The sequence below is a fragment of the Phalacrocorax aristotelis genome, chromosome 1 (assembly GCF_949628215.1).
Source record: "Phalacrocorax aristotelis chromosome 1, bGulAri2.1, whole genome shotgun sequence".
Taxonomy (NCBI): domain Eukaryota; kingdom Metazoa; phylum Chordata; class Aves; order Suliformes; family Phalacrocoracidae; genus Phalacrocorax; species Phalacrocorax aristotelis.
Window position 1 is genome coordinate 23,564,127 of NC_134276.1, and position 27,466 is coordinate 23,591,592.

Consider the following 27,466-nt stretch of genomic DNA (forward strand, 5'->3'; position numbering starts at 1 on the left):
GTACATAAATACCCGAAGGGAGGGTGCAAAGAGGACAGAGTCGGCTGTCTTTTGTGGTGCCCAGTGACAGGACTAGAGTCAATGGACAGAAACTGAAACACAGGCGGTTCCCCCTGAACATCAGGAAACATTCTTTCACTGTGAGGGTGACTGAGCACTGGCACAGGTTGCCCAGGGAAGTGGTGGAGTTTGTCCTTGGAGATATTCAGGAGCCATCTGAACATGGACCTAGGCAACCAGCTCTGGGTCCCACTCAAGCAGGAAGGCTGGACCAGGTGGCCTCCAGAGGTCCTTTCCCACCTCAATCCCTCTGTGAGACTATAAAAAGTATCTAATCCTCAAAACTATTATTAAAATAGTAACCTAATATGGAAATTATTTTTAGTGATGCTGTTGATCTGCTGTCAGTGTTGTCTTAAATCCTGTGTGAAAACAATTTTTTTAAAGACCTTAACTTGGAGCAGTTCTGAATAGGAAACGCTAGTATGTGATAGGCTATCTTGCATCTAGGTAAGATAATGATGCACTTTGGCAGAGTTTCATTTTTGACACAGTACCTTTTCACACAGTCTTTTCCTAGGAGGACCTGAGTTGCGGTTGATTAATCCTGGTGCTCAAAGAAAGAGTGAAAACTTCTGAACAAGTGTGTTCCCCTCCTGTAACTTAATTGCTTGAATATTTATGAATTAACACAGTATTAGGAAAAACTTTTTCTCAATTTTTCTGTGAAATTAAAAAGCATGTATTTTTGTTACTGGTGGAATGTTCAACAGTGGAAGAACTTTAAGCTGAAGCCACAGGTTAAGTCCTTGGACAGGGATGAATGTGACGGTTTTGTTCTGCAGTAGCTTTGTTTTGAGATGTGAACAGAAACAACTTTTTAATTCCTTTAAAGGGAGAGGGGCAGGGTGTATGCCAGTAAGCCTAGTTGAATTTTAACTAGTGCTTAAAGAACATCAATAAATCATAGCAGTAGGCAGGCAAAGGACAGGAGTTTTTATGGAACTGAGTGACACTGGTGTGGCGTTTGGTTATGACAAAGTTGCCTTTCTATATGAAGTTCCATACAGTGAAAGTCCTGATGAACTAAAAAAATCTGAAGCTCTCATATGTGTGTGCTTGCCTTGCTTGGCAGGCTTAATAGAAATGAATAGTTTGTTTTCTTCTCCTATTAATGGTTGCTCTTACCTTTTTGGAGCTTTCACCTTTTGGGCCTGAGGTTCTCATGATTGCATTATTCTTGAAATTGAATTAGTATGAAAAATAGTTCAATACCATTAGAAGAGATTGAGAAGCATTAGTTAAAATCAAATGCCTTTTGGAAAACACAATTAACAAACAGTACTTGGGGTTTCTTTTTTTTTTTCTTTCAAGGCATTTTCAGCCTGGCTTAGTAAAAATCAGATAAAGGAATAACCTTCTTTAAGACTAAATGCTTTTGGGTGTGGTAGAAATCTTAATAAAACAGTTTAAAAATCCTTTACTGATTACATGCCGGACTTCTATGAATAATGTTAAGGTAAGAAGCTTGTGCATGTGTAATAAGTGAGCGAAATGAAAAATTCATGGAAGTGAGTGGTGAAGTGGAGGTTTTTAACCTCATTCAAGGCACAGCTTACAAGCAGTTGTTAAAGCAAGAGCAAGATCAGTGAGAGAAACTTTAGTTTCTCAGAAACCTGGTTCAAGTAAAATAAGTTTGCACCTTGAACAAGACTCGACTTTGTAAAAGCACAGTTGGTGTTCAAAGGCTTTGTTTGCACCCTGCTTTCAGAATCCTGAACAATGTGTTCTATTGCAATCTGTTGTCTCCCTTGCGCGCACTGTTTTTAGTGATCATATCAGCACTGATTTTCATCATTGCAGTCACCTATTCACATTGCAAGTCTGTTGATTAAATGTTTAACTTCTGTGCTTGAAGAGGTAGTATATTGACAGCACAAAAGTACTTGGTTTCAAGTTTAAGCTATATGCTTAACCACCTTTGATACCAACCCAGATCTCAATATCATATTTATTCCTGTTCCAAAAGACCATTACCTTTTGCATTAAAATCATTATGAAAATCTAAGTGTTATAAATAGACATTAACACTATTTTTATCTACGCCTGGATGAATTTTGTGCAAATCTGAAAGGTTCCTGTTAGGAAATGTCTTCCTAAACCACTTCCTTTTATAAGGATCAGTGTGCATGTATCAAATGTCAAGAAAAGATGCATAATAGGGATGATTTTTAAAAATTTGTGAAAAACGAACTTCTTTCCATTGCTTAGTCAGGAAGGGAATATGATGTATGACTAGTTGAGCTATTGTTATCCAGAAATTATTTATTTTGATGTGTTCTAATTTTGATGACAGTGAGCAGGAGGATGAGCAGCCCTGAACTTGGGCAAGATTGTTAACTTAGTGTGGGTCTTCCAAAGTGTTACCTTGTTCTATAGAAATCAGTAAACTTTGTTTCGCTAGAGTCATCCCTTTTGTATAAAGAATTAATTGTTAATCTCTAATCTTTTAGTGAGTGTTGCGCTGTGTCAGTGTGAGTTTAGTGTATTTAGGAACATGAGATGTGGCATGAAAATAAGGAAAGAGCATATAGCAAACAGCTTTTTTCATTTAAGTCTCAGAAAGCTAAAGGTTTATACAGTATTTACATATGGACATATATTACATTGTCCTAGGACATCTGCATGTGCTATAGTTCTGTTTCATATAGTAGTACGTACTTGTACTGAGTGAAGAGTTGTATCAGAGAAGCCTGAATGATTGTAGAAATCTTGCTGTGGCAAGGGAGCACAGATAATGGGAATAAAGCATTGAGGGATGTTGTTGAGAAGGTAACATCTGACAGTACCTGCTGAAGCACCTAAATTTTACCAAAACTTTCCTCAAGTTACTTTTCTAATAGTGCAGGCTATTTATTATTATAATTTTTTTTACAACTTGCTTTCCACATAAACTGCTTCATACAATCTATTCGTTCTTTTAGATACAAGTATTAAAAGCTGCATCTTCTGGTGAAGTCAGTAGTAGTATGAGAACTGCAAAGGTTGAGAAACTTGAATTGCAGTGGGTTTACAGTTCTACCACATCGGATAACACTCCAGTTTCTGTTAGTTCCTCCCCTGTTCTTACCTAATTTACTCCAGAATATTGATCTTTCTAGTCAAGAATTAGATAAAATGGCATTGAAGTATAATATAGTAAGCTTCTTGCCCTTTGTTGTGGTTTAACTCCAGCCAGCAACTAAGCACCACACAGTTGCTTGCTCACCCCTCCTTGGTGGGGTGGGGGAGAGAATCAGAAGGGTAAAAAGTGAAAAAAACCTCATGGGTTGAGATAAAGACAGTTTAAGTAAAGCAAGAGCTGTGCACAAGCAAAGCAAAACAGTGAATTCATTCACTCCTTCCCATGAGCAGGCAGATATTCAGCCATCTCCAGGAAAGCAGGGCTTCATCACACATAACTTACTTCAGAAAACAAACTCTGAATGTCCCACCCCCCCCTTCTTCCCCCAGCTTTATATACTGAGCATGATGTCATATTGGTATGGGACATTCCTTTGGTCAGTTGGGGTCAGCTGTCCTGGCTGTGTCCCCTCCCAGCTTCTTGTGCACCCCCAGCCCACTCGCTGGTGGGGTGGGGAGAGAAGCAGAAAAGGCCTTGGCTCTGTGTAAGCACTTGTTGAGCCGTAACTAAAACATCCCTGTGTTATCAACACTGTTTTCAGCAGAAAACCAAAACACAGCCCTCCACTAGCTACTGTGAAGAATATTAACTCTATCCCAGCCAAAACTATCACACTGTTTGCCACCAGCATTGAGATTGGCTGTGAAAAAATGTAAGCATAAAGAGCAACTCCAGTGAGCAGTTCTGAGTCTTAGTCTGTGTCTAGACTACTAAATTAAACAAGCCTGGAAACTCCTTGATGCTTAGGGCCAGCTGGCACAAAAGCCTGTTTGTGCTGGTGTATGCTCACCCGCTAAAGCAGAGGCTGCATGCAAACTGTCTATTTAAAGGGATCTTAAATCTTTTCACTGCTGAACAGTGCCTGGAAATTGGCTGGGAGAGTCCTGGTTGATGTGGGCCAAAAGCATGCCAGGGAATATTTCAACAAATTGCTGGTAGTCTCACTTAGTGATGGAGAACACTTCCTGACCTTGGCTTGCTTTTTCTCTTGCACTTTTTTCTTCCTGTTGGGATACAGGAAGAAAATGATCAAAGAAGATAACCAGGGGTAAGGAGAGACACTTTTAAACTTCTGTATCAAAGCAGTGGGAGCTCAGAAAGCAGCACTTAGTCCAGTTTGTTGCTAGCCCATATATCTAGAGGAATGCAGGAGGAGCAGGTGCAGCCTGCTAGGAATTGAGAGGGTTTCAGATATCCTGCTGGCTTACAAGGATTGCATGATTTTGCTGAAAGATCTCAAAAGTTTCTTCTGTTTTTAAAGAGAATCTATCAAATGCTATACTAATTGAGTATTTTCTGTTGGAAAAGTTTCATGTTGTGATGGTAGTATTTAATAAAGGGAGGAGTTTTCAGGAGGACAGTGTGAAAGAATGTTTAAAGGAGATAAGTGGCTTATCTAACATTTTGATGTACAGGAGGAGAACCACAAGTTTGGTAGAGCCTCCTAAGTTAAAAATTCATGAAGGTAGTGTTTTGTTTTAATATACAGTTGTTTTTGGTTTGCACTGCTCTCCTGTGAAATGTTTTATTTTACTAAATGTTTTTGTCAGCTACAAACCACTGTCTGCTTAGAGTATTAAGTGGGGAATGAGCACAGGTTTCATGGTCTCTTAAAACTTTCTAAATATCATCCCCAGTATTCTCATTTAGCCTTTTACAGCTTTATTTTACATGTACAGTTTTGTCTTTTATTTTTGCAGAGGATGACAAATAGCAGCAGCTCCCCTAGCCTTCTCAATGACAGTGCCAAGCAGTATGCAGGCCATGGTGAGTACTTTAATATGTATAAAAGTATTTTTGGAAATTTAAGAGATACACTTTAGTAGAACTGATACTGAAGGGAGTGGTTTTTTCTCCTCTGATTTGATTTGAGATGCAGTAGAACTTTATTTTTTAACAGTACTGTATTGTGTGGTTACTTGTAATCCAAAGCTAAAGTGCTCCTGAACTCATAAATTTTCAGCCTTCTCTTTGCTCCAGTGGGGAAAAGCTTAAAAAAAAAAGAAAATCATTATTGGTCTTGTTGCCTCAAGTGAAATGCTAGTTTGGATATCCACTGTAAAGCACTGATAACTTAAGCATTTATCTTGCTCCACAGTAGTATCCCTTTTTATTGTACTTTTCAAGTAAGTTATTGTGTGAAATGAATGTGCAGGTTTTTCTTAAATATAGGCTGTATGGTTTTTGTGTATCATATAACTGATGATTTTTAATATATATTAAATTTTGTCGTGTATCTTATTTTTTTCCCTGCTATTGGGAACATGGTTTTCAACCAAACAAAATGTCCTCATAGTTCAGGCCAACATAGTCATTAAATTACTGTGGAGGGTATACTGAACTTCTGTAACATACTTTCCAGAATCTCTTTCCAAATTACAACAGGCACTGCAGAGTATTTCAGCTGTAGCTCTTTAACTAACTTCTTTAAAGAGGATACTACTTCCTTATGGCAAGGACATATGTTTAAAATACATTTCTGCTCTGAAAGTTGCTGTTTAAATAGTGTTCTGGAAATGAATTTGCGTGTCACCCTGCAGCTAGTCTACTGACTAGGGTTATATTTTTTTAAGCATGGTAGTAACTACTATAAAATTAACTTGCTTAAAAGTTGAAATTTGGTTGGTTTTTTTTCTCCTTCCTTCTGGCTCATTTCCAGTAGGTTTTGTGATTAATTCTGCTTCTTTTATCCCACCAAACAATTAGCTATTCAAGGCAATGGAGGTCTCCAATTCTAAATGCAGTCAGAGTTTGACTCTGACAGGCCAATTAGTGATGGTGATGCATGCGAAGGAGAGAAACCAGACTGACTTTTGGAAAGCAGTTTAAATTCTGTTATGTCTCAGGTCCTTTTCATCCCCCCCCTCCCTAAGCTGTGCTTCACTGGTAGAATTAATCCTTTAAGGAGTATTGATTAATGTTGAAAAAAGTGTTTCATCAAAACACCAATGTTTACAGCTGGCAGTAATCTGCTAATTTGACAGCTCTGCCCACACAATTTGGAGTTTTAAGTTGCATCTGTGATTATTCTTTTTTTGATGCTTCAACTCTGGAAGTGATGCATAGAGATGAAGAAGTAGTAATAAAAAGCTACTAATAGAATGGAGACTTTTGATACCTTTAGTTCTGATTTAAATTTTTGCAGGACAGTGACAGGACAAACAAGAACTACATCATTATTTATAAGACTGTGTTATATAGAAGGTTACTAATTTCAAGTAACTGGAGAGAGGAAGGCTTTGAAATGTTAGATGAACATGAAATAATGTCAACAGCAATTAAACTTACTAATTTCTGCTAATGAGTTCAACTTCACTTGAGCAGTTGCACAGAATCCAATAAATGCTGTGTTTTTTAGCAGTGTGGTTGCTAAACTTAGTTATAGCAAAAGGAATTTTTCCATACAGAAATGTTAGAGGTATATAACATGTTTTACGTTCTTTTTACAGATCCGCTAACTTCACCAAATTCATCCTTGTTTAATGACTTTGCTGCCCTCAGTGTGTCTCAAAGGAGGAAGGTAGGCAACAACTAAATCTTAAGTAACATATTTGTATTTGAGTTGACAGGGAAGAAGATCCAGAATAACTTGAAATGCTGTGTGAAATAAAGATGGTTCTTCTAATGTTACTAGATCTATTTTACGATGTGGCTACTGATATAAATAAGATTTTACTACTTCATTTTTGCTATACCACATCAGACTGCTGCTGCTACTAAGAAATATTCCAAGCACTTGTAAACTGAAGTTTATAAGAATGCTTTGAATAATAAAATTAGGACATAACCCATTGAAAATAAATTGAAATAAATTTGAAAATAAATTATTTTTATTGTACCAAGGCACAAGATAAGCCACCTTCAGGCCTTCATGGCAACCAGTTCTGAATGCAGTAAGAATCATTCCCCCATTTGTTTATACATGATGTGAAAGTAATTCTTACAGTTTGAAATGCATTTAGTTTGAAAGACGCGCTATAATATTATTGGGAAGCTAGGGTTTGGAAATTCCACCCACCCCCACCCCCCCGCAATCTTTATTGAGAAATCTTTCTTTTGCTGAGGGCTAGAAAGCATCTTCAGACACTTTTGACCTGCACCAACACGGGTTGTGGTGTTTTCCTGTTACACTTACAAATGCAGTGCCTGGAATATGAGACAAAAGTCTGGTTGCAGCAGAACTCTTTCTCATTTTTGTGAGCTGTGGCTTATCAAAAAAAAGGCATCTTGTCCCAAACAGTTACCAGACTTTCACTGATGACTTTCATGCTTTGCTACACTTATTAGCCACATGATCCTGAACTTTACTGTAGTAGATAATGCATTGTCTCGAAAGCATGCTACATCAGCATGCTTGTGACTTTTCATAGAACTTCATTTGTGTGTTGGCAGTTAGGAGCTCTGTGGCATTCCTGCAGGCGAAGATTTACTATAGTTGGCCCATCAGGCCAATGTTCCTTCAAATGAAATGCTGTAGTACATTAACTTCCTAATATTATGATGTATCCAAACTAAATGATCTCTCAATTTCCCTTTTCCTTAATGCCAGTGTAATGCACTGGAAGCTGGATGTAAACAACTATAAACTTATTGTTTATCCACTTACTGAGGATAGTAAGACTCGGTCTTCAGTACTATATATATGTACGCAAGTGCGAGTGTGTGCTGATGTATATAAACCACATACACAAAAGAAAATGTGCTATCATACAGCAGTATTACCAGAGGGACCACTGCCTCTAATATCAAAAATTACTTTGAAGTTAATTAAAACATTAGAAAATGGAAACAAACATGTTAATGTTTGAGTATAAAGCTCAAGTACTGATGCAGAGTCTTTTCTGACTTGATTCCCTTTTTCCCCCAAGAAAAAAATCAGCAAAGCCACTTGCTGCTAAAACAGTATGAAGAGAAAGATTTATCTGTGAAACTGATTGACTTGGATATTTTCCAATTAATATTTCAGACATAACTGGCATTAATTGAAAGAGGTTTGTTTTGCATTGCATATTAAAAAATATTGTTTATTATGACTGCTACTGTATAATGTATGTTTGTATAAAAGGTTGTCAAATAATATAGTAATAGGGAAGCTTTCACCTAATACTACTTGAGCTGTCTAAAATCTAGGCAGCCAGGCTCCCTCTATAGTCAGTAGAGAGATGAGCAACTTAAAGGAACATTCAGCTCGCACTGAGAAAAGTATTTTGGAAGAAACTAGATGTCAGTGGCTGCTTTAAGTGAATAAAAGCTGATGGCTAAAGTTAGGAGAAACTAATCACACTTTTGTGACTGACTTTTCCTACCAGACAATACATTGCAAGTAATCGTGGATGCAGTTTCTTAAGATTTTCAGTATTTTTTGAGTAGGTGTTCAAATTGTATTAAGTGATTCCCTCTAAAGCAGTAAATGCTTGAGTGACAGATATTCAAAAACTTGTGTGATTTCCTCCCATCCCCCACCCTAGTAACTGGGGTTTATTTAGAGCTTGAGCAATGTGGTTTATCAGGCCAGTGCTTGACACCCACTCTTGTAACACAAGATAGATAGCCTTTTAGAAGTGAGTGCTTCTGTTCATTGACTCTAAAGGGAGCCTTGGTGACTAGCTCAAATGTAGAAGTTTATAATATCTACTGTTTGGAAAAAAAAAAAATTCATTTTTTTTGCTAAGAGTCATGGGCTAAGGTTTTGTTTGTTCTGAACTAGCTGGCAAAACCAGCGTTTCCTTCGTTTATCTCTGACTTGGAGGACAGATATAATACAGTCTTGGTAAGTGAATAAAGATCAATTGCTTTCCTTTACAAATTAGAATTGTGATATTTTAAATATTTAGAACTATTAAGTTTATTTTCAACTATGTAAAAACTGCATGCCTGTGTTGTGTAAAACAGTGAGTAGTTTCTGTAAAAGCATGTAATATGTAGCTGTGTTAAGCAAGGAAGTTAAGTTTATTAATCTTTATTGTCTCTGGTTATTGCTGATCATGTTATCCTGGCAGCCCTTTAACAATGGGAAAGCCGTATGGATGTACATGTTTGATATCAATAAAACACTAAAGATAAGACTTGATGATTGTAATTCTGAATATCCTTGCTTTTTAATTAGACAGCTTTTTTGAAACCAGTTAGCATGACTGGGCTATTCAAGTTACTTGTGATTATTTTGATGTTTAAAGATGTTCTATTTTTTGTTTAAAAAGTAAACGTAGTCCTTGAATTTTTATGAACGTTCTTGAGGTTATTTTCTCTGTTTAGAAATTATTAAACTGCATTTCAATTTTAGATTTCAGGAAAGCTAAGATTACTATTTAAAGACATTTTTATAGGATACTTAAAATGAAATCAAAGGAGCTAAGTATTTCTGTAGATGGAGCCTTGGTGGAGGTTCTGTCAACTGTAAAACCTTCTGGATTTACTGTCCGGTTGTTGTAACTCCACATGCAGTAAGACAAGCAACCTTAAAGTGAATTTCCTATAAGAGATTTTCAGGTAAGTATTAATCTACAATGCACAAATAGGATTTGTGAAGCATGGAACAAAAGCTAGAGTTAGTAATAGACTAACCCTTTTCCCTGAGAATAATGATGTCATACTTATTTTTTCTTCAAATACATGTTATGCTTGTTAAAAGTAGGGTGGCCTCCTTCTGAACTTGAACTTCTTCAGTGTTTTTCCTAAGTTGGCTTTAGCCATTACCTAGAAAAATGCTCGTTTCTAAACCCTGAAGTGATCTGGCTGGAAAACTCCTTTCATTCATTTTGGTGGTTCTGGTAAACAGTTCACAAAAACATGTGCAACATAATCTGTTGCCAAGGACATGACAGCTTAATGCACTAAAAAGAAAATCTATGATGAAACTTTAATTTAAATTTGTTCTGAGACTGTTGCCACCAATCCAGGCTAACGGGTTCCCCTACTTGTCACTGGTCAGCCTTAGAGGATAGTGAAAAGCATTGCTTTTGCATTTTACTTTGTTTTTTCATACCTTCAATCCTCATGAAAACTGAACTCTTCTGAGAAGTTTCTAACATTGGTTTATTTCCATTTCATTTTTTCAATTGTGCAGTCACACCTAGAGGAGGGCCATTAAGGTGAGAACCACTGTTAGACCACAGGCTGCAAGGAGTGAACCAACTGCTGTAGTCAACAACTTTCAATACAATTTTAATGCTATTTTGTATGTATTTTGAAGAAATATTTTTTAGAACTCCTTCCAGTGATTTTGGGTGACTAAAGGCCAGGACCAAAAGACTCTAAACTAGATGAGAATGGAAAGTATTAAAAAGATTATTTGGACTGAAGTTCGCCCAGAGTAGGGTTCTGCTGTTTAGTGCTCTATATGGAGATCTACAGCAAATGACTGGACAACAGGCTTATTTAATTAATACAGTTTGATCAGTAATAATAAATGTGCAGAGAAAATAATTTTGAAACAAAGAACTGCCTGTAAGCCTAGTCTACATAAATGCAAGCTTTTTAATGAGTACAAGTAGAGTGTTTCCTCTCATGTTAAAAGAAAAAAATTAAGCTAGCTTCAGGTCCTGTGGAAACCTAATTCTTAAGACCTAAACTATTGCTAGTTTATTTTTGAGTGTCCTGTCCTCCACCTAGTTTTGTTACCCATTGGGAAGCTATATTTCTCTCCAGATTCCTATCTCCAGTTCCGTCTTGACACCTCTGATACTTGATCTTTATATTGTTCAGTGGTGTTCATTGAAAATCCATGTGTGCCATGTTTGGTCTTGCTGTATTTACCTTTAATGAAAACGTGCCGAGACAGTTGTTTTGTGTTTCATAGCCTCCTGAATACCATCTCAGAAGCATGAGTCATGTTCTGAGAAGCTGAGGGGTCATTACCAAACACCGTGTCATGTCACTGTTGTAAACTGCAGACTTGTGGCTGCGCAGATTTTACAATGTAGCTGGGCTAAATTTACATTTCAAACCTGAAATTTTCTTTCCGGTATTATACAGCCCTACTGCAATACATGACAGTACTATATTACAGTTTATAAAGGATGCAAAAAAAAAAGTTGTTGAAGGAATACAGAAGGACAGACTATACTTCTAGAGAAAAGTAATAAATGTTGGCAGGTAGTATGATGTTTGCCTCTGTCTAAAATGTGTTTTAAGTGTATGATATCATCTAATGTGTTCTACATTTTTCTTTTAAATAGTTTGTTATTGAAATTCTTCCATGCTTGTGTGATATTTTTTGAGTGTGACATGAGAGAATGTGTTATTGACATTTTTGTGTAAGGATTAGTGATCATTGTGTTACATACTAAATCAAATTATTAAAGCACTTCCTTTTAGAAATAAGTAACATTTTTACATCGAGGAGGCACTATATTTTTCATGCCTCATCCTGTTGTGCATTTGAAGGAAAAGAGTGAATGAGATGACTCCGTAGTCCAGCATTTACTTCAGAATTGCATTAAAAAGACCTTTGCTTGTTTTGGTTTTGTATCTAAGCATGTCAGATATATGTTATGACCTACAGACATCTAAAATTTTAAATGCTACCTTCACTCCCCGTTTTTAAAGCGTAACTTTTCAGTTAGCCACCTAGATTTTGTTAGGTGCAACTTACAAGCTGAAGCTGTTAACTACAAATATAACTTTAACGTGCAATGTGCTTTTGCGTATATTTGCAAGCTTTATTTGATTCTTTCTATGCCAGTGTATATGTAGCCTTTAAGAGTGTTTTGCAGTAAAATAACTGAAAGATTTTTTTAAACTCGTGCACGTTTGTTGAAGACATTATACAAATACTTAACGCAGCTAGAAAATATACCATTTTTGAGAAATCATATGCTTAGTAAAGACCAGAGTAAAAGTTGCATCAGTCTTTAGTCCTCTTTCACCTAGATTTTTGGTTCTTAAATGTGCATAATTTTTCTGCTGTTTTTATAAGTCATATAAAAAACTTCTGGCCTATTAGAAAAGAGACTTTTAAACATGAAAAAACCTGTAGTTTGCTCACTGTGCGCTCTTTTAGTAATGAGGTTTTTGAATGTACATCTTGCAGTGGTGGTACTCTGGCAAGTCTTCACTACACAGAACTATCTGCTTTAATGATGGTGGGAAAAGCTTGCTTTTCCACCAAGTTATTTTGATTCAGCAGGTGGTATTAGTTTCTTAGTAAAGAACTTTGTCAGTATAACTACATCCATGGTAGGTTTTAGCTGTTGTGGTAATTCATACCTCATCCAACCTAGCTAGGCTGCAAAGTTGGTGAGAAAAGATTTAACTTACAGATAAGTCAGTCTTCCTTAGCTCCTTCTGAACACTTCAAAGATTTTAATGTCTTCAGCATATATACTTATGAAATACACTTTTTAGTATGTACACCTGAAAAGCTTTCCTTAGCTATAATTTAAAATGCATGATGATATGCCTGATTTGTTGGAGCTTTCACTCTAAAACTTGATTGAACCAAGAATGCTTTTTTTTTTGCAGTGACGAAGTATGTTGCTCTGGATAAGACTTATTTCCACTGCACATTTTAGTTTTCTTTGGGTAGAAGAATATTTTCTGTTTGTGTGATACTTTTCAACTAGTAAAACATTTATCCCCAGCCAAACCCAGGGTTTCACAAACAATTTAAAAAAGAGTTCCAGTTGGAAGGGTAGCTAGTCTGTAAGTGCATGTAATCTCAATGTATAACATTATAAACTACAAAATTATAAACATAAACGTTATAAATGTTAGCATACTCTTTCCTTTTTCATAAGAAAGGGGGAGAAAAGAAACCAAACCCACCACCCAACAGCAAACACCAATCAACCAAACACACACTTGATTATTTTTAACCTGTTGACCAGGCTCTTATTTGTGGTGTTTTGGTGGTTTTTTTGGGGTATCAAAGTAAAAAGGTCGGTTCCAACCTTCAGAAGTTGAGATACAGAAAACCAGTATCATCTGCCTCTACCAGTGAGAGGTTGTTACGAAAGAGGAAGAGGAGACAGTATCTTGGTTAGCAACAAACCCAAACCATATGAAGGGGTTTGTAGCTCTGTTGGCTGCAAAGCTTAAAAAGCAACACGAAGATAACTTCTCTCTCTCATATTACCAGCTTGGAAATCTGTTAGGATGCTTTTGGTGACTATGCCTAATATTCGGGTGTAACGCCTTGTAGAACTTATTGCTAAATCCAGTTATGCAGTTGTAATCACAGTTAAGATGCTTCTTAGCTGACTCTGCCTGTATAGGGGTTCTGCCCAGGCTATTGCTCTTTTCCTCAATAGCATATTGAAGTTTGTATCCCTTAGTTGGGTGTTTCAAGTACTGTTTAGTTCAGCTACTGGGTTATGGCTGTTGGGTGGAAATAGCAATGAATGATACCAGTGGCTTGTAATTAGCTTTTAGTTTTCAAGACATAGTACAACAAAAGTACCCTAGCTGAGTGTTTAACCTCTTTTTCTATTGGTCTCTTTGCCATTACTTCTGTTAAAGAATTGAAGTATTACAACACATGTCAATGTTGAAACTTAAAATTGCATATATTGCTTAATTTTGTTATAAGTATTACAAGGAGAATATGATATTGTCAGATGTGAAAGATCAGGTGTACAATGTAATATTTATTTTTATCTGTTTGTACATGCAGATACAGTCAACTAACTGTACAACAGATAAGCCCTAGCCAAGGCTACTGTGATACCTTTTAGCTCTGGTAATTTAAGGAAATGCTGTTTAATTTAGCCCGTGATGGGGAAGGTTTGAGATTACTTTTATTTCTTTCAGTAGTATATGCACATAGACAGTGTTACTGTAGCTCAGATTATTCACGATACTTTAAAACACAATAGCCTGCTCAAGTGTTTGTACGTCAAACTTAATTGTGCATTTTTTGGTACAGAAAATGTCTTGTAAATCTAAAGTTCAAAGCCCACCAGAGGTAAGTGCATTTTAAGGAACAGAAATGTAATTTGGGACACAAGTGATCCTGAAAAAAATCCAATTGCAGTTATTCAGTGGAAGAAAGCTTTGGAATAGTGTAGTTTGATTTGCCAGCTTTTCCAGACTTAAGTATTATATAGAAGTTATTAGACAGGAGGAGTCTTTACAGTTGGAACCTTCTTAAACCTTTTCTTGTTTAGACTTATTCCTCTAGCATAGCCTTAGAACATCTGACACCAGTGGTATGCCCAACCCTGAACTGGAAAGACCAAGTGTGGCATTGCCCGCTGTCCATGAAACAGGAGGAACTAGTGGCAAAGACACTTGTTACAACAAATAGTAGAAAGAAAATAAACTTGCTAAACATGTTCCCAAACTTCTTGTTGAATGAATTGGAAGCAAGTAATTAAGCTGACTTGAGGAATATTTTCTAGCATGGGATAATTAAGTTACTCATCTGTAGTAGTGTTCTGATGTGGCAATGCTACTCGGGAAGGACCTTTTTTCTTTTTAGAGTGGATTTATTTTGTTCAAGTGTAATGTTTCTCAGACTTTGGGGGTTTTTCTTTTGTAATGTAGCACCTTCCCTCTAATCATGTCAACCAATAACTTCCTAGCATTAATTGCTGCCAGCAGCTTGATTCCACAGGGCATTACAGGGCAAGGTTTATAATTATTTGCTATGGTTGAAAATGGTTACCCTTCTCACCCTGGGGAGCCAAGCTGTTGCTAGCAATTAAAGGTAGTTAGCTGTTCCCTGCCTCATGTAAACATTTGCAGGCAGTAATTACTACTGCTTCTCACTTCTTTGCCCTTGAGGAACTGAACTCTTCCAGTAATGCTTTGTAATAATTTGGTTTTGTTGCCTTTTTTCTTTCTCTTAGATTTCACTTTAATTATTGTAGTTTAACCTGATTTTTAAATTTAAAAATAATTGTGATGGTTTTGACCTTTCATAACTCATTTGGAACTTGTAACCATATTGGGAGTTGCAATTTGAGAAATACTTGCTAAAAGATTATGAAGTATTTAAAAGCTTTAAAAAAAAAGTTCAGTATGTTGAACTATTGCTTGCTCTATAGGGCCAAACAGGTTTTTCTACCTCATAGGAAGACTTTAGGGAAGGCAAAAATGCAATTGCTGTTGTAATCATCCAAAAGCAATTGTCCTCATGCCAAGAAATTGGGTTTGTTTTGGACGGATTTTCAGTCCTCCATTTTTTAGGTAGATATATTAGTTCACTGCAGAAATGATCAGTGGATGCTGAGTTTTTGCTTGTTTTAAGATGCACTGTTCTATCTTTGTTGCTTTATTTGCTCTTCTGTGTAGAGGGCAGGGATGTAGCAAAATTGATAGGCTTATTTCAACTGCTCTATTTGATCTTTCCTTTCTATTGAATCTTTACTCTTGGCAGAGGCTTTTTTCTGTGTTTTCTGGTTTCCTGTAAACTTAGATTAGATTTCTGAATCAGATGCTGTTTTACTTACTGAAAACAAGTGTAATTTAGAATTACTTTGATGCAAATAGTCCAAACTTTATTTCCAGATGTTAATATTGTGTTTTCCTTCTTCTAACGCCTATCTGAACAATGAAATTGTGGCCTAGTAATCTCCTGGTGATGTTTTATACTAGATAATGAAAGTAAAATTTTCATTTAGTCTCACCAACTTTTTAGTTTAATTTTTTAGTTTAATTTTTTCATACCAGTAGTCCAAGAATTACTGGTGTATGAACTCATATTGTCTCTGTGTTGCTTTATAGTGTAGCATTGACTATTGTTTCTCTTCCCTGCCCCTAGGTATGGTCCTTCATAAAGCCTAAAATACAGTTTCATTCTGTTGCCTGGAATCTGAATCCCATTGTAACTGAAATAGCCTCTCTCCAGGTTGGCTCAGTTCCTCTTTTGTTTTGGTTCTCCTTTTCAAAATATTTATAGATCACCTTTTCTTATGGAGGATTAAAAGAGCCCTTTATGAATAGGAATGTGTTTGGACACTGGGTTGTAGTCCAGTAGTCTGAGGCAGACTGTGCCCCTACACTTGGTAGAACGTGGAGAGAGATGGGGAAGCTGCCAAGGAAACTGTTACTTTTCATTATGATATTAATTCCAATAGCCAGGCTAAGAAAAACAATACCACATTCAAACCCAGCTCTAAAGTCCAATGTTATTTGTATGTCTGGCTTCTCAGACCTTACAGCTTTGCTGTTCATGGTATTAGTAGTCCTTCTTAATTACTGAGGTGGTAGGTTGCCCAATAGTTGAGTGATTCTCCCAGTAGAAAACCAATATTTATATTTACTGTAATCAAGTTTGCATTTGAGCTATAGGAGGACTTTGTGCCTACCTGTCACACAGTTTACCAAATTTCTAATTGGTACAGCAAAATTCAGTCTTGTTTATTGTTATTAAAGTTGGTTAACTTGATCTTCATGGAGTTTATTGCCTTTGCAGTTCATAGTCAATGTTGATATCCTTGAGGCTTTCTTGTTGTGGTGTGTTTTTTTTTTTTGTTTTGGGCAGATGAACTGCTAGTAACTCTTCTCAGTTTTAATTCTTTCCAAAGCTTTCAGCCTAAAACTTTTCAGGGAAGTAGACAACGGAATCTGTTTAGGTTTTGGGGTTTTTTTGCAGCCATTTTATGGTAGTTTTGTCCTGTGTTTTACAAATTGTTTGTGTGTGGGTGGGGAATCTTCTCCAATTAGACTCTCACCTTGTTTCCTGAGGAGCAATTTAAAAAATACATATCAAGATATACATTGTTAAGGTTTCTAAGGCAGCAGATGAAGTAAATATCCAAATAAGGGTAAGTTAAGTTTTGATTAATTAAAAGTGGTCTATGTCCAGATGATGATAGTTGTATTTTCACATCAAAAAAACACAGCAAAAGAAAAACAGACCAACCCCTGCAATTTGGTCCAGCTGTTGGTATATTTGGTATAAAAGGTTCTGGTCTAAATATGTGCATGCATGATGGAATATTTCTTTTAGTGATATTTACCATCTAGGTAGGTACACGTTGGTTTGAAGGCACAGAGAAATTTGGAGAACTTCTGTACTTTACTTGTTTGAAAGTCTAACAGATTTTATTTCCCCAGTGTTTTTCTTAATTTAATGTTCATACCGTGCTTTATAAATAGTTTCATTTGTAGAGATCACTACCAATGGAATGGAAATGTCACTCCTATCAAGGCACAAGTACCTCCTGCATATTCACTTCTTCAAGCAGGTTTTATTTTCTCAAGTTTAAGTCAGTTTCCAATGCATTTTATCGTGGTAGTTCTTGTCTATCTTCACTTAAGGCAGCAGCTGAAGTTAGTCTTCTGAATATTAACTTGAGCAGAAATGTTTTTCTCACTGAGTTCTCCTGCAGTTGGTTATGCAGTTCTATCTATTTTTAACATCTATTTTTAAGTCTTCAGGAGATATGTCTTGGCAAATTAGAATTTAAAAAGAAGTATACAAAAGCCAATGTTAATTTCTTGTTTGGTAGAAATTTCAAAGGAAGTGTTAGAGTTCAGTATTATGATGTGGTTGAAGGTATCTGAGAAATACTTTTTTAAAATACAGATTTCCCAAATTTTACCCATATTTCAGTGGCTAGATTGTGTTGGAAAGTTTTACTTACAAATAATTAGTAGTCCCTGAAGTTCTATTTTCATTTTTAAAAGGATTTATTCATTGTAAACAAATAGTCAGGATTGAAAGGAAACAGTCTCAGATAAATTTTACTTGCAAATTGTTTCGTATTCCACCAATCCAGAAATCATATCACAGTGTAATACCTATTTTAGTGTAGCGTTAGATGAGGGTTGTTAGGAGTGGCCTGGTTTCTCTCCTTCTTTTTCGTAGCCCAGGAAGTATCGACTGGGGATGCTGGATGAGAGGATAGTTCCGGTGGGATCAAAAGCAAGAAAATCAAAGAACCCTATTGGCTGTCTGGCTGACAGGTGTAAAACAGGAGTACCCATCAATATGGTTTGGTGGAACAGAGTCACAGAAAACAATTTACAGGTAAAATTATTTCTTACTGGTCACTTTTTCAGTATTTTGGATGCTTTATTTTAAATTTTGGAAAATTGTTAGAAGCAGTTACTCCAAATATGGCTTGAGATTGGATCAAATACTTATTTCGTAAAGTAGGCGTAGTAGCCCTCCAGGAGAGTGACTCGGAGATCTTTTATTCTCTTCACCCACTGCTGTGCTATGTACTCTGCTTGATTATAACATAATCTGTGGAGGAGGAGCGAAAGTAATCATTAAATGTATTTTAAAAGCAAACAGACACAACCTTTTAATATAATTTTTGTGTGCGGAAGGTTTCTACTGGTAAAATTAGTGATTTTCATTATAATGATTGATACTTAATGCAAATAAAATATTTCCTCAGTACAGAATTTGAAGATATAACCACTATGATCAGGAAGTGTAAATTCTTAATTTTTATGTTGGGATAGTTTATATTTCTCAACTTGTGTGTTAAACTCCATTGTTACTTTATTTCTGAATTTTCAACTTCTTAAAAGGGGACAGGTACAGCTGGATTTGAGATTATCTCATACAGGCTATGCATGGGTTGGTAACGCAGGATAATTCTAGTCTGAGGAATCTGCTTCATGTCCCTTGAGGTCAGGTGTAGATGGAAATTATTATAGTGGCCAAAACTGCAACACTGCTGCTATTACTGTTTTGCACTTGTGTGGTGCTTTTGATTCTTCAGGGGTTGTTACTTTAGTCTTTCTGTGAGGGTTATGTTGGTTTTGATGTCTTCTGAGTGATGGGTAAATTAACGATAGACATCTAACTAAATTTTTTGGCACTTTTAAGAGTTTCTTTCAGTTCACTAAAGTTCTGCCGTGTAAGGGCCAACATGAAGCTCGTAACAGAACCTTTCCATACCAGTGCTAGTGTTATACTACTTGATGTTTGGACATCTTTGCATTACTGAAATTGGGAGTCATGGACAGCGTGATGCTGGCAAACCGATGTTACACTGCATAGGGGCGTTTAGGCTTAAGTTTATCTTGGCCCTCTTGCTGCAGGGAAAGCAGCAAAGCTACTGGAGCAGTAACGATGAAGCATAAAGGAAACACTGGTAGAAGGATCAGGCATGGTTGCAGAGGAGTGGTTGGTGTCAGTGAAGCACTACTTTTCTCAAGGGAGAGGAGACTGACGGAATTTTCTGTGTGTATCTAATGGGAGTGCAAATCTTCATTAGTAGGCCGTTGCTTTGAGAAGAGAAAAACAGAAAATTGGTCTTCAAACTTCACGTGGATGTTAAAGGGCAGGAAAAGCCCTGTTTGTACTTGTGCCCTCTATTGGTTTTTTTTTTTTGCTGTTCTGTGTCACAGCAAGGTTTGTTGTCGATCTGCTCCACTTAGAGAAGAGCAGAAAAACTTAATGTTTTGGAGCCTGGAGAGATAGTAGTCTGAGACTTGAAGCTTCTGGCCAGGGGCAATAGTCTTTTCAGTACCTCTGCCCTCCAAAGTTGTGTTGAAAGTGTGGCAATGAGAAGCTCAAGGTCCCTCGAGGTTAGTGGTGGTAGCTTGGGATTGGCTGCCGAGCACATGCCTTTGAAAGGTGCAATTCCGAGCTCCTTTATTGTGCCAGAATGCCAGCTACATAATTGACTTAACCTGCGTACAGCGTAAGATTTTGTATTATTCAATGCAATTATGTAGTGTCCCATGGAGACGTGGGACTTCAGAAGAGCATGTATATGCATATCTGGTGGAAATAAGAACAGAAGGATGTTCCTGCCATGGGAAATAGGAGAAGAAGGGGTAGGGATTGCAGAGAACAGTGGAGTCTGGTAAGAGTGAGTGGGGAAAGGTGTAAAGAGGCTGCAGAGGAGATCGAGGATATATGAAGTTCTATAGAGATGAGAAAATAATTTTATCTTGATGCTTTCATTCATATCACTGTACATTTTTGTATGAGTTAGAGCTAAAACAAAGCTCAAACTGCTAAAAATTAGAAATTTTAATTATAAAAGTGCAAAAAATGGCTGGAGAAGTTTGGTACATGAAACTACTTAAAAACAGGTGGTTTTATGCTGAGATTTCAGGTTGACTTTGTTTTTCCATTTCAGTATGTATATAGTCCACAGATAACATTGTTCTTCAGTATTTTGAAATACAGACTGTTTAGACATTTTTGGCAGGTGTGAATATATGTATGTGTAGGTTATACAAACTGAATTTTGGCTGATAGTGAGTGCTAAGCAATAAGTAAAAAGGTTATATTATGGTGGAGGCAAATCTGAGGGTATCTTTCTTCATTTATGTTTGAAGATGAGAAAGCAGAATTACATCTCAGAATTGTTGAGGGCCTGCAGCGCTGGGCAGGTGTTGAAGCTCATGTGTCTGTTTGAATATCCACTCTTCCAAATCTATGGTTTAAGGTGTGGGAATACTCTGTTTCATGGTGCAATGTTTAGAGATTTTTGTCAAAAAAATGGTTGTCTTAAAAAGCAAGGTAGTTTACAGCATGAATTATAAAACAGTGTAACTTTTTCTCATGCATGGCTATGAATTTATAATCCAGATCTATTTACTTTAAATACTGTTACATTTACATGATTAAAAGTGGAGTCCACAGAGTGAATTGTATTCTGGGTTCTGCATTAAAAAACGGGGGAAAAAGAACCCAACCCAACTCCAAGTTTTTTCTTTAGCGATATATCCTACCCTATGTTAGGAAATATCCTGAGCTACTACATTACTGTGTGATAGATATTATAATAGCAAATGGCAATTCTGCTTAAAATACTTGGAGTAGGTACATTTTTTAAAATACAGATCAGTTCTTAAGCACCATGAATAACTGATTTTTTTTGTTGTTTCTTGAACAAAAAAGAAATGAATAATTAAATATTTTGCATCAAGAACAGGGGCTTTTAAAACTTTATTGTATTTTGTTAAAAACTATGAAGACATACAGTATTCTGAGTCTCTAGAAGTTTGCTATTTAGGGAGATCTACTTGCTAAAATGTAACAAAACTTTGCTAGTAGTTTTATTTGTCTGAGCCTGTGTTCTGGTTTAAAAAAAAGTCTTTAGCCAACGCATTTTACCCAGTTTTAATGAAATAGTCTTTGAAAGAGCAGTAGACCAATATGGCTAATAATGTTGTTGAATTTAAATTTATTTGTGCTTATTTTAAGGATGATGTAATGACTTCTCACAGTAATTGCAATAAGGAAGCGTGTTGCACAAATTCAATAGTGGGAGGGAAAGACACTTGCTCTGAAGCCCTTGGTGACCTCCGGTGTCTGCTGGGCTGCTCTGACATCCCAGAATGTGTCCTTCCCTGATGTCACAGTTAATGAGGAATCCTCCTGGAAACCGAGGGATTGCCGCAATGCTCTCTACGTAAGGTGAAGCTCCTTGAATGGCAGACCTGTCCATTATAAAACAGCGGCAAAGGAGCGCTCCAAAACAACTAAAAATAAGCACACATTAAAAACAAGCAGCACTTTTGCATACTTTTTGGATTCCTAAGAGATATTCTGAAAGCTATGCCAGAAATAGACTGGTAGAGGACTGCCCTGCTTGTAGCATGGGTATAGTTTAGTAGTGGTTTTCTGTAACTGTTACAGGATTATGCAATTTGGGATGTCAGAACAGATCAACATGAATTTGGAGGTGAAGGAGAACATAAAAAGAGAACAAAAAGGCTTGTATCCAGTTTTTAGTGTGGTAAGTACATTAGCACATTCTTTTGAAATAAAAATAAATTGGCATACTTCTTACTTTAGGTAGGTGGCTTGGTAGAATGTGGGACCAGGACTGATATAACAGAGTAGCGTTATAGCCACTGAAACATGAGGTGGTAGCGGTGCTGCTGCTCTGCACCTCTGTGTTGTGAGATGCTGAACTGGAAATGAGAGAAGGGTGGTTTCCGGTACTCCTGTGGAATCCTTGCATGACCTTCCAAAGGCTCCATAACTTGTGCATCCCAGTGTTACAGCATACTTCGGTACTCCATGGCCCTTTGAGGATTCATTTATGAATGAATGCAGCAGTGGGACCTAAGGAGTTCATCACTGAGGAGCGTAGACCAAAAAAGCATATGTATTGAAATTGATAGTTAATGAAGCAGGAATTTTCATCTTACTTCTGGACTATGGAAATCGGTTAATACATGCAACTCCTCAACATACAGTAATGCTGCACGCTACTGGGCAGTCCTCCCAGGATGGTCTTCAGCTGAGATCCTTGGCTTGCTCTTTACTTCCATCTGCACCTTCCTTTTTTAGGATCCTTGAATTGTTTTTTGGTGGTACGCACAAAATATTTGTTTCTTCTCCTCCATGCTATTTTAATTGTATTTCCTTTTACATCTTTAAAAGCATAAAGACCACCAGACAGATAAACTGAATGGTGATACAAATGAGTGACTTTATAGTCCTACCTCGCTTTTTTTACTTCCCTTGTGGTTCCATCTTTACTAATTGCATCATGACTAAATTCAGCCTTCATTTGGACTGTATTTGTATGTTTTACAACATTTTGAAATCTCTTGATTATGGAAATATAGAAATTATTTTTGTGGGTGGAGCCAGATGGACTGTTTTGTGGTCTGTCTTTGGAAGTTTTTTTGCAAAGCTGACTGAAAAGAGGTTTTTCTCTCTTTGAAAGAACACAGACAAAGAATCTGAAAGCAGGGTATTTTAGTGAAGTTTCTTCGTGGAATCATTCTGGTAAGAATGTGTGATGCAGGTATTCAGATAATGGCTGTGGATGTTGCTTCTCTGCCTTAGATTGACAGTATTTTTATGGATATACTAGAAGAAGGGGGATGAGCTTTAAACTGGCCAGGTTGAGAGGAAAAAAGAGTGGTGGTAATTTTGGCAAATGTATGAGTTGGAAGTTACTTAAGGTGGGTTGCTAGACAAATTTAACATAGCTGACACAGCTGTACTTGTTTCTGTTTAATGGTATTTGAAAACTTGTTAATGTTTTGAAATAATTTTGTATGTGCCTTTATAGGACCACTGGCATTTGAAACTGAAAATAGTCTTCAGTTTGCATAATGTAGGCAGTGTTAGCAGGCTTTGTGTTTTTGTTCAGGCTCTAGAAAGCGCATCCGCTGCTTTTGTGTTTAACATCACAGTATTGCATAATTCATTACCTGTCCTTGAAGTATTTCTTGTATCTCCATTCTTTTAATTACTCCCAAGGTTTTGAAGTCTTCAATACCTGTTTCCTCCACTTTTTTACCAATCCTGATTTACTCAGACTTAAAATTTTAAGCCTGATCCAGCATGAACAAGTTACCTTACTGAGATAAGTAATTAATGGCTAAGTGAAAATTTTTTTAAAGCTGTGCTTGTGGCAAATTTAAACATAATACAGAATGAAGAAAATGTTTTTCACTAATTAGATATAGAATGTTTACATTATTATAAAAACTTAAATATGTGGGTTTTCTTACTCAACTTAATTTGGGGAAGTTCGGTAAAATTCTAACAGAAAAACTGTAAAAATGTTGTGTACGATTTTAAAGCATAGTCCCCCTTTTTTTGACAGATTTTCAAGCTTACCATTGTTCCAAATGTAAAAACTAACACTGGTATTTAAACTTTTATTATGAGTTGCCAGAGTGAAAGCAGGATATTTTTCCAGAGCAAGAACAAGAAATGTGGCTTCCTAATTTTGGCATATTTGCATGCTCATTAGTGCAGAATAGGTTGTCTACGAAGTTTGAAAAATAGTGAAAAGATTCACTATTAAAGAACTTATACTGATATTCCATTTCCTCACTTAAGCTAGTCTAGTCACTTATTCTAGCCTACATGCTATGAAAATGTTACATTTTTGGTTATTATTTTGTTGGAAGTAAAGTATATGCAGAAAAATTAGTGGTTTACTTTGAATGAAAGCTTGTATGCTTTTGGAAACATTTTAAGAACTGCAGCTGCACATAGATGTAACATATTTAAATGTGGCCTGGAACTTAAGCTTCAAATTTTCTGACAAAGTATCAACTAGTTTTGACAACAGATTATTAGATTTTCTTGTACTCGTTTGATTCATTTATCTGGCTGGTGGCTGTGGAGCTCAGGTATTCCTCTGTATTTCGAAGAAGCTTGAATGTGAAAGGGTCCTTTAAAATTGGAACCAAAATTTTAAAAACTTTTTTAACCAATGGGGAAAGTCTTGGACTACAGCTTCATGTTTGTAACATGACAGAGAAGTAAAACAGGCTTTTATAGTAAAGGGTCTATCTGTGCAAATCAAAGCTTTTTGCTCTCATAAAATGCTTTCGTCAAAGTTATACAGAAACAACTTAACCTTGTCAGGCTTTGATTCTGATCCTGAATTGTAACACCAAAAAAATGGAATGAAAACTGAATTTCCATCAGGCTTAACCCACTACTCTTTGTAATTCTACGACAAACCCAAAGTGCTCCAGCAGATTCCTAGGTTTGACTCTTTCACTTGGATAAATTAAAACAACTACCAGTTTAAGTGGAGCTGTCAAGCAGCTTCATTTGAAAACAATGATGGATGTATAAGTAACTTCTAGAGGCCAACACTGGTCTATGAAAACTTGCAGAATGCATTTAGAAATAAAAAGCAGCCCTGTTCTGTAGGCATTAATTGAATCAGTTGGTGAATGTGGTAAGAGTTTAGTCAGAATGGTATGGATGGGATTTTGGGAACTCTCAGTTGCTCTAGGAAAGGCTGAGGTTATCTTCCAGAGGTGTCTTCTCTCCACTTGCATGCTTCAATTATTTTTTTTTTTGCGATGTCCTGCCCTTGTCACCTAGTTGACACAGTATTTAGGTGTAGTAGATATGTGGATGTGATATGGCTAGTTTTAGCGGTGGGAAAACATGGATCTCATGTCGTTCTTAGAAATATGTGCTTTTAGTAAGATGCTACAAATTCTGTCCCTTGCTCTCCCAGTTGTTTTGGTTGAGGATGACTTCTCAGCTGTATTGCCGTTTGTCCAAACTCTAGTTGGCTTTTTACCACCTTTGTCATTTTCTTCAGTTATGGTACAGATTTGGCTGAATTGTTGCATGGCAGATTTTATGTAGAGGAACACCATTCTTAGTTATTCCTGTACCTAAAATTCAGATAAGTCCAGAATACTACCTTTTGAGTTTAAAAGTATCAGTTGTTTTCAGTCTGTCAGTATACATTCAGTATAATGCAAGTTCCCATTTGTTTTGCTGCATTAATGTATACCTTAGCAAGTTCTCCTTACCTAAATATGATAGAAGAATTTTAAGATTCTTATTAACTTTTTACCCATGTAAATCTAAATGTTTTAATTCACCAGCCTACATATTTGGTTATAGCTGTTCTTTGAATATTCAGACACATGCCCATACAGAATGACTAAAATGTAACATCATAAGTTGGTTAGTGGTTAAAATTTACGGTGTGATTAAAGGTGAAATATTCTTACTATTTGCTTTTAAACCTGAGCATCCTCTTTAATTTTACAGCTTTTAGAATCCTCTTTCTTTTCCAGTGCTTTGAAATACGTTAATACTATATTTGACTGAAATATTCAAATAAAGATATTTAAAACAAAATAACACAAAAAAAGAATACTTTCCAAATACTTTTCTTCATTGTCTAAATTAGTGTTTCATAATCACAATTCTTTTCTAATTTGGCACTAACTTAACTTCTTTGCCACTTTATTAATATTGTTAAAAATCAATATTGGTAATTTAACTAACAGTTGGTATTTGTGGTCCTTTTAAAACTGCCTAAACACAAAGTGATCCAATGTAACTTGCTTTAAAAAACCATTGTGGATTTTATTAACAGTATCCTTTGTCTATTGGGAGTTGTTGCTATCTTCTCATTTTATCTCTTTTTTAGACACTTTTGAGAGGTACTCTGAAGATTACTTAAACTTAACTTTGACTGTTAATAATCTTCAAGCTTTTCAGTGTGTTCATTTAATAATTGGTTTTATTTATTGGTTTTCTTCCACTAATCTATTTTGCAATTGGCTGTCCAATAATAAGCTTTTTGCCTTTTGAGCTCTAACCAGGATTTTCATCTTTAACCCTACCCCAAAACAAACAAAAAACTCATTGCAAACCACACCCCCCAAATTACAAAACCCTGTGTGCAGATTTTAAAAGAAATTAAAAGTTGGTTGTGTGATATGTTTAATGTACTAGTAAATACTGAATGTTTGATGGTCACTCTGCTGCTATTTGTTTCTGTGGTACCAAATTAAAGTTCATTATTAAAGGTGCTACATAAATGGAATAGGTAATTAAAGCAGAAGTTAACTCCACAAAAAAGGAGCATATAGGCCTATTTGAAATAGAGGCAGGGATGACTTCTTCAGTAGGAACCATTTTTACTGCTTTAATTTGAAAGTGCTACTTAGCTTCAATCTCAAACTAAAGTCACATAGGAACAGTCTGTGCGGCAGTGGCAAGGCTTTCTCAATGTCAGGTCCGTTCTCCAACTTTATAATATAATGCTTATGGAAAGCCTTTTGCAAAGTTTGTATGAACTCATACATCAGCTTTTCATATGGAAACCTTGCTAATGCTACTTCAGATGTAAGCTAGAAACACGTTTAAATTTGTTCATGCAGACCAGCTTCTAGTATCTGCTGTTCTTGTCAGCAAGCTGTATCCACTACACTTGGTAGGCTTGCTTAGGAAGTATTTTCTGCCAAATAGGCACTGTCTGTCTCTTCACATTTAAAATAAACATGTAATTTACATTTGTTTTTAAACAGACACCAAATCCTTCTGCAAGTGAATTTATTCCTAAAGGAGGATCAACCTCCAGGCTGAGTAATGTATCCCAGTCAAGTATGTCTGCCTTCTCTCAAGCCTTGTTTTCTCACCCCTCCATGGGAAGTCCTGCTACTGCTGGGCTAGCACCAGGTAAGTTGAGAGTAATGATGTGCAGTACAGTTGCTTCTTTTAACTCAATATCAAGCATAGCCCTGTATAGTGATCAGGTTTATCGGGTATAAATAAAGCCAACTCCTGCTTTAGCTCTTAATTTTAAGAAAATCTTCAAGAATGTAAAAGTGTAGGAACTAGAAGATTTATCTTCCAGTAGTATGGAAATCACATGGCAGGCTGTGAGATCTGTTTAATCACAGCAGCACTGAAATTAACTCAGCCTGACTTTTACTCTGCCCTTTTTTGGGGAAAAGGGGTGCTGTGTTTTCACATACTAAGGTCTGTGTGGTCATTGCCAGAGCAGTACCTGAAGGTGATTTAAACTACCCCTAGTCTAGAAATGCACTGCAGTCTACAATGAATATGTGCTCTGATTACCACATATTGAGCTGCTCTTCTGATCTTTTTCTAGAGTATGTAATCTAGAAGTGATTATTTTCAGGTTTAATGACTATATGAAGACTTAAATCTTG

The 27,466-nt window shown here is 36.4% G+C and overlaps 1 protein-coding gene across 5 annotated transcripts in view; it reads left to right on the forward strand.

Annotated features, from left to right (window-relative positions):
* The window catches only part of PAN3 (poly(A) specific ribonuclease subunit PAN3), an 83,218-nt gene that overhangs the window by 19,397 nt on the left and 36,355 nt on the right, over positions 1–27,466 (forward strand). For 4 of the 5 annotated variants that reach the window (XR_012659095.1, XM_075084273.1, XM_075084247.1 and 1 more), the window contains 5 exons: positions 4,885–4,951; positions 6,634–6,704; positions 8,892–8,954; positions 17,940–18,101; positions 26,819–26,969. Coding sequence is in view for 4 of the 5 variants with exons in the window: in XM_075084273.1 (XP_074940374.1) it covers positions 4,885–4,951; positions 6,634–6,704; positions 8,892–8,954; positions 17,940–18,101; positions 26,819–26,969 (514 nt within the window). In the remaining variant the exon portion in view is untranslated. The remainder of the gene's footprint in view (positions 1–4,884; positions 4,952–6,633; positions 6,705–8,891; positions 8,955–17,939; positions 18,102–26,818; positions 26,970–27,466) is intronic. The other variant, XM_075084264.1, reaches the window with a different exon arrangement.